The 7,340-nt window shown below is 57.2% G+C and overlaps 1 protein-coding gene across 4 annotated transcripts in view; it reads left to right on the forward strand.

Moving 5' to 3' along the window:
• The window catches only part of CMIP (c-Maf inducing protein), a 240,906-nt gene extending 234,369 nt beyond the window's left edge, over nucleotides 1-6,537 (forward strand). For all 4 annotated transcript variants that reach the window (XM_023637379.2, XM_023637380.2, XM_070262099.1 and 1 more), the window contains 3 exons: nucleotides 163-268; nucleotides 1,739-1,809; nucleotides 4,562-6,537. In XM_023637379.2, the coding sequence (XP_023493147.1) occupies nucleotides 163-268; nucleotides 1,739-1,809; nucleotides 4,562-4,615 (231 nt within the window). In that variant the 3' untranslated portion in view covers nucleotides 4,616-6,537. The remainder of the gene's footprint in view (nucleotides 1-162; nucleotides 269-1,738; nucleotides 1,810-4,561) is intronic.
• The last annotated feature ends 803 nt before the right edge of the window (nucleotides 6,538-7,340 follow it).

Consider the following 7,340-nt stretch of genomic DNA (forward strand, 5'->3'; position numbering starts at 1 on the left):
AAGCGAGAGCAACCCAGACCCAATACCTGGAGGGCCGTGGGCCCAGGAGCTGGGCTCTGTCCCCACCCCGTCCTCCCACTGCCCCAGCCTCGGGTCCTTTCCTTGGGGTGCCCGGGGGAGGCCTGAATCGGTCTCCAGGGCTGAGAGGTCCTGTGCCCACAGTTTGGAGACGCCGGCCTGCGGCTCCTGTCGGAACACCTCACCATGCTCCAGGTGCTGAACCTGTGCGAGACGCCCGTCACCGACGCCGGCCTGCTGGCCCTCAGCTGTGAGTACGAAGGGGCTGCCGGGGAGGGTGCGGGCCCACTTCATCCATCCATCCATCCATTCACTCACTCACTCGCTCAGTCAGTCAGTGAACTCTGGCTGAGCACCAACTTGGCACTGTGCGCTTTGCTGTGTGCTGGAGCGTATTCATTTATTCATTGAACAGGTGTCCACTGAGCACCTACTGTGTGTAGGGGCCATTCTAGGTCCTGGGACAAACCAGGAGGAAATCTCCCTGTCCTCATGGAGCTTCTAGTCTAGGGGAGAAAGAAAAAGATGAGTAAGGTCCAGCCCATACCCTCCTGACACTGTCAGCCCAAGAGACCAAGTTCAAGGAAAGTGTCCCCGGACGTTGTGGCCATGCTTCCCGACCAGCAGCCGCAGCATCACTGGGAGCTCCTTAGAAATGCGGACGCTCAGGCCCTGCCCAGACCCCCTCACTCGGAAACTGTATTTTAATAAGGCACCTGGGTGCGTCCTGTGTGCACTAGAGTTTGAGAAGCGCAGCCCTAATAGAAGGAGCCACACAATACTCTGGGGCCCTTGAGATGCCAGATCCTGTACCCTGATCCCCATCTATTGGACTAAGCTTCCGGGTGGCATTGAGGCTGGGGATCTGCATTTCCCGATTTCAGACCCGTTGCTTTAGATGAGAGGCCCGTGCCTCAGCTGGAGGAATTGAGCAAGGCTCTCCACGGGGGTGACTGGGCTGGGTGTGCAAGACACCCATGGAGGAGTTAGCCAAGGGGGAGGCATGCTGGGCGGTGGCCGTGTCCCCTGCAAGGTCATTGGCAGATTCCCGATGGCGTGGGAGGGGGTGGGGGCGGGTGACAGGGCTAATGGAGAGCAGAGAGGGTGAGGTTTGGAGCCACTTCTCTGCCAGTGTGCCCCTTGGACACTGTCACTGGAGTCACACAGCAGGGTGGGGGGCCTGGGTAACGATGCAGATTCCTGGGCCCCACTCCAACCCCCTGCTCAGCATCTCCGGGAGTGGGACAGGACATCATGTCTTTGACAGGCTCCCCATGTGACTCTTGACGCAAACCGAAGTTTGAGGCCTGCATCTGAGAGTCCAGGCCCTGAGTCAGCTCCTACTGGAAGAGCTCCCAGGCTTTGCTTGGGGGAAGGGCCAGGCCTGGCCTGTTGGGGCTGGTCCGGGGTGTGGCTCTCAAGCTCTGGGGACGTTTGGGGTCCAGGCAGTGGGGAGGCACAACAGAGGGACCAGAGGGAGGGAGGCTGAGGGCAGTGGAGAATATGGACCCAATTCAGACCAGCACATGCCTGAAATAGACTTTCTGTACCTAGTGGAGCCCCAGCTGAGCCTCTCAAATTCCGCCTCCCTCGCCCCATCTCCTAAACAGGGGCCTTGGCGACCACACTCAGTCCCCCAGCTTGACCATCCCATACCTGCAGCTGCCCCTTGTGGGGTCTCACTGATCTAATGACCGTCTGTCTGTCTGTTCTCGTACAGCCATGAAGAGTCTCTGTAGTTTAAACATGAACAGCACCAAGCTCTCGGCTGACACCTACGAAGATCTGAAGGTAATTCATTCTTTTCTTCCTCCCTCCCTCCTTCCCTCCCTCCCTCCAGCCAGCATCTAGATACTAACACTTCGCCCTCACGGAGCTCATTCTCCAGCAGGATAGGCTATTACATCAGCGTATAAGCCAATAAATAAAATACTGGCAGGTTCAAAGGAATGACAAAGAGGAAGCCAGCAGGGAATTGGTCGATTGGAAATAGGGAGCCTGTCAGGCATGGGATGATCAGGGACAGTCCCTCTGAAGTAGAGGCTGCATAAGCTGAGACCCAAAAGTTAAAAGGCCAAGGATGCAACAGGCGAGAGGAAGAGCCAGTGCAATGGTCCTGAGGCAGAAAGAGTTGACGCAAACGGACTTTGTGGCAAATGGAACTAAAAGGTGAGAGAGAGAGCCGACTGGGGCCAGCCTGAATAAGCCCTCACAGGTCACGGGGGGACCCTGGGCTTCCTCCAAGTCCAGCAGAAAGAAAGCTTTCAGAGACTCTAAGCAGGGTGGTGAGTTATGCTTTTAAAGGTTTGTTCTGGCTGCTACGTGGAAAATAAAATTTTTGAGGGGAGGGGCCGAGCAAGAGTAGAAGCAGGGAGAACATTCATGGGGCTGGTGCAGTCACCCCGGTCAGAGCCTGGACCGGCAGCCCAGGTGACACTGGCAAGATAAAATTGGGAGAAGGGAGGATCTGAGTGGCAGAAGGCAGGTCACATGTTTTTTGTAAAAAAGCTTGTCTTGGGGAGTTGGCAGGGCTGGGCCTTCAGCAGCCTCCTGCCGCCCTGTCATCCTGCACCCGCACCAGCTGCCCCAGAAGGAGTGGGCGAGGCCGCAGGGAACCAGCGCCCTGGGAACGAGGGCTGGGCCAGGAGGCCAGATGGTGCCCCAGTGTGCCAGTGCCTGGGCACCCTGGAAGCCACTTGGAGGGGGTCCTGCAGCAGCCTTGGCTGAGGCCACCTGCAGCAGGGTCTCCCCTCTCCACTCCCACCTCCAGCTCAGCCAGAGCTGTAGCCCTGGGCTTGCTCACTGGCCAAGCCTCTAGATGCTCTTGGAGAACCTACTGTGTGCCCGGCCTGTGCTGGCGACAGGGCCGCCGAGGAGCAGCTGCCTCCCCCCTGCCCGGGAAGAAGCTCAATCCTGCCAGACAGACAAGAGCAGCCCACCAGGGCAGGCCAGGGCTCGGGGGCCAGCAGGAAGGGGACAGCCAGCTCCGTTCACTGGGCCAGAAGGGTCTCCACAAAAGGGGGTTTGGAGAAGTGAGTTTGCCAAGCAGAGGAGAAGAGATAGCTAGGGTCCCAAGAAGCACAGGGGAGGGGAGGCAGTGGATGCAGGAAGGAGCCAGGCTGGAGTCGGCCCAGTGCCCGCCCTGGGGGCTAGTCAGAAGGTCCAGGGCTCCCAGACCTGCTGAATCCAAATGGGCCTCTTAACCCCTCCCCCAAGGATTCCCGTGCATGTGAAAGGTGAGGAAGCAAAGATGCAAACACTCCTGAGACCAAGCAGGAAAGGTGGGCGTGAGCCGCCATGAAGAAGTCACTTTCAGTCCATGTGTTATTTTCCCACAATCGGGAAACTCACAATGGTGCCAGCTTGATGGTACTGGTCAGTGACGCCCAGACTCTGTGTTGCGGGGACTGGGGGCAGACTGGAGACTGCCCGCCTTGGAGGGGGCAGGGTGGTGGGGGCAGCCTCCGTTCTGCACCAGGCAGGTAAGGTCACAGAGTTCACTGCCCAGTCCAGCTAGATCTTCCCTTTTTTTTTCATGAGACCCTGGAAGTCTGGATTCTTCTGTGGCAGTCTCCTAATTTTGAAAGGTTTCCTTAAACGTTCTTTTTACAATGCCACACTGGTGAGTGCAGACCCCGTGTGTAACCTGTGTCTGGGCCATAGGGAGCCATGGAGGGTTATGCAACACAGGAGAGAAGCAGTGAAGAATTGTGTGTGTGTGCATGTATGTGCATAGCTGTGCGCATGTGCACATGTGTGTATGTGTGCGTGCACTGGCCAGTGCACGGGAAAGTTGGGAAGGGAGGAGGAAAGGCAGGAGACCAGTGAGCAGCCTCTTGTACAGTGAAGGCTCGTTAAGGAAAAGCCCACCGTTTATAAAAGAGGGAAGCGAGGCAGTATCTGGGTGGAGGGATGGAGAGCAAGAAGCAGCTCTGAGGAGTATCAGGTGGAGTCTGTAGCCTAGCGACATCCTCCTGGGGGAATGCTGGGTGGGAAGAATCCACAGACCCCAGGTACCTGCAGCTTGTGGTGATCCCGTGTTATTTCGCCTGCCTGACTTCTGATGGTGATGAGGACCATAGAAGTGAGAGGGGTCCCGTCTGTAGACACAACCTTGCGCTGGCGGGGGTGCTCTGGGCTTGCTGTGCATTTGGTATTTAATCCCTAACACCATCCTGGGGGCCGTCCTGGAGCTAGACTGGAATTCACTCCACAGATAGGGAAACTGAGGGTCCCGGAGGCTGGATCGTCTGCCCAGTGTCGCAGCCAGCAAGTGGCAAGGCTGGGGCTCACACCCTGGGCTTCCCACCTGCAAAGCCAGGGATCCGAAGCCTCTCTGAGGGGCGGGCATGGAATCCCAGGAGCCATCGCCTGCCCTCTCTAGCTGTCGCCTGCTTTCTCTGGGGCCGGGCACATCCCACCTGAGATTCTCCCTGAGGTCACCCAGCTCCGAGCTCCAAGGAACCCCCAGTGACCAGGTGGGGAGTGGAGCTAGGCACTGCCAGGCTCAGGAAGGGACCAAATGCTTCTTGCTCCCCCGCAGGCCAAGCTTCCCAACCTGAAGGAGGTGGACGTGCGCTACACAGAAGCCTGGTGAAGCCTCGGCCGGGCGGGCGGAGTTTGCAGCCGCAGCACTCTCAACTATTAGCCGTAGAGCGGCCGGTCCTGGGGGCCCACCCCCAGCGTCCCGGCTGTGAGATAGATGGGGGAGTCTTTCTGGGGGCAGAGGGCGGAGGGGGGAGGGGGTGGGGAGGGGGGTCCGTAAGCACGCCCAGCCCCCGCCTAATTCTTTTAGCTTCATAATTGGAAACCTTGACCTGATCTAAAATGGACTTTGTAGCAACAGCGGAGCGTCAGCGGGTCGGGGAGGGGGTGGGGGTGGGGGGCTTGGGGAGGGAGGGACCCTTCGTGGATTTTCTTTGCCTTTGTGTTTAATGCCGTGTGGGAAAAGTCAACTCTGATGCCACCATCACGAGACCTCGAGGGCCGCCGAGGATGCTTTCTTCCTCAGAGGCTCCGGCTGAGAACTGGCCCCCGCCACTGGGACAAGAAGACCCGTCAGTCATCACACCCGTCCTGTGTCCTCGCCATTGCTATGCAAAGTGATTCTTGTTGTACATAAGATTTAAATAATGCTCCTATTTAAGAAATGTTGACAAATTGCGGGTCTGGGACCTGCCTCTTATTTATGAAGTCTTTCACCCTCCCTCCCTCCGCCCGCCCGCCCCTGGCCTGTAGTACTGTATAAGCCAGTCAGCTGTCGGGGTAGTGGTAGTATTATTGTTATTTTTTTAAAGGAAACAAACAGACAAAAAAAAACAAAAAAGAACCTCCTTGGAAAATTAATTGCTCTTTCGTAATGGATTCTGTAAGCTAATGCTCTCTTGTCGGTCCGTCTGTCCTCCCGCCCACCTGCCACTGTGTTTCCCATTCCCCGATGTTTCCGACCGCCCCATGGGGTGGGGGTCAGGCTGGGGGGAGGAGCAGGAGTGGGGTCCCCACGTTGTAGTCTTGCTCCCCTAGGGCCCCAACTCTTTCTCTCGGCCCCCTTTGACACATTTGGAGGGGGGGGTGCTAACCTATCCTCCCTGGTCCATCCCCCAGAAGAGCTGCCCCGCCCCCACCCCCGGAGAGCTCCCATCTCCGCGGGCCTCTGCTGTTCCCGTCCCCGACTGAGACTCTGCCACCTGTGGCCTCCCCGCCATCCTGTGCTTCCCGTGGTCTCCTCATGCATGCCCGCCTCTTTGCATGGTCTCTTGGGAGAAGAGACAGACGTTGCCTCCACCATCCTGACTGCCCGCCCCACCCCCATGGATGTGGCCACTGCAGCGCAGACGCCCCTTTCGCCCCCACACCTGTCCCGAAGACAAACCAACCTCCGTTTCTTTTGTAAACAGTCGGCTTTTTCTTAACAAGCCCTCACTGTACAGAACAGCCCCTTTATGGTTTACTTGGGGTCCCCTCTCCCCCAAGCCCCATTCTGTTGGTTTAGCACAAATACTTGCCCTCGGCACCTCCAGACCCACGCCCCTGTCGATGTAATTGTTTTATATATATTTAATCTTATTCAATGGAAACCATGCTTTTGTCGTTTTATACTTTGCTAGGTAGACTTTATTACCCCCCGACTACGCCCTCATTTTTTTAAAAAAGGAAAAAAAAAAAGAAATTGGGTTTCAGTCTTAATTCATTTTACGTGCCAGGTTTTATTTCGTGTGTGCGTGAGTGTGTCCGTTTTGTGTTCGGTCCTTTTTTTTTGTCGTTGTCGTCGTCGTTTTCCGTTGTTTGGTTTTATTCTCTCCCCTCCGGTCCTATACTTTACAGCACTCTGGTGCAGGAAGAAGCAGAAGCAAAAAACTTTAAAAAAGAAAAAGAAAAAAAAAAAAAAGAAGAACCGAGACATGCCACCTTTCCCCTTCGCACCGTTGCTTTTCCTGATGGTTAATACTACTGTCACGTAGCTGTGTTCAGACATGTGAAACACTTTCAGGCAAAAATAAACTGTAAGTGACTCATTGACATCTGGCCTTTCTGTGTGGCTTCGAGGGGGCCTCTCGGGGCGGGGGACGGGAAGGCCGAGAGTTGGGGGGCTCCCAGCAGGGCCTGAATCCCCGCTCCTGAGTGTCGAGGCTTCTCACCCTGGGCGCGGTTGACCTCTGGGGCCCGATCTTCTGACATCCGTGGTGGGGCTGTCCTGTGCATCACAGCACGTGGAGCAGCGCCCCTGGCCTCGACCCACTAGAGGCCAGTCGCACCCACCTGCCCCGGTTGTGACGACCAGAAATGTCTCCAGATGTTGCCCAGCGTCCCCAGGGGACAGTCACCCCAGGGGAGAACTTGTGCCGTCCATCTAGACTGCTGGGCGGCAGGGCCTTACTGAAGCTCTAGTCCGGAGCTCTCAGAGGAAGGTGCCTTCTCCTCTCTGGGGTTCTGGAAACTGCAGGTCCTGATTCCTAAAGTCTGGGTGGGGCCCCAGCGGCCCGTCACTCACCCCGCTCTGCCCCACATCCACCCCATCGCCGGCCTGCCAAGGTGACTCCAGAATGTTCCTGAGTCTCCTCTTCGTCCATCTGCACCTCCCCCTCCCCCAGCCTAAGCCAGGCCCCTTGACTCTCTCTGGATGACAGGAGCAGGCCCCCACCCCACCCCCGCTGCTCCCCTGGTTCTCCTTGCTCTGAAGGCCTGTATACATCCTTCAAGTAGGCAGCCTAAGAACATGATGGGGTGTGGGACACTCCATCCGCCTACCGCTGGCCACACGGGGAAAGCAGGTGCCAGGGGAAAGGGTAAGGACGGCCCTGGACTTGCTGGGTGGCAGGCAG

Source organism: Equus caballus, chromosome 3, assembly GCF_041296265.1.
Source record: "Equus caballus isolate H_3958 breed thoroughbred chromosome 3, TB-T2T, whole genome shotgun sequence".
Lineage (NCBI taxonomy): Eukaryota > Metazoa > Chordata > Mammalia > Perissodactyla > Equidae > Equus > Equus caballus.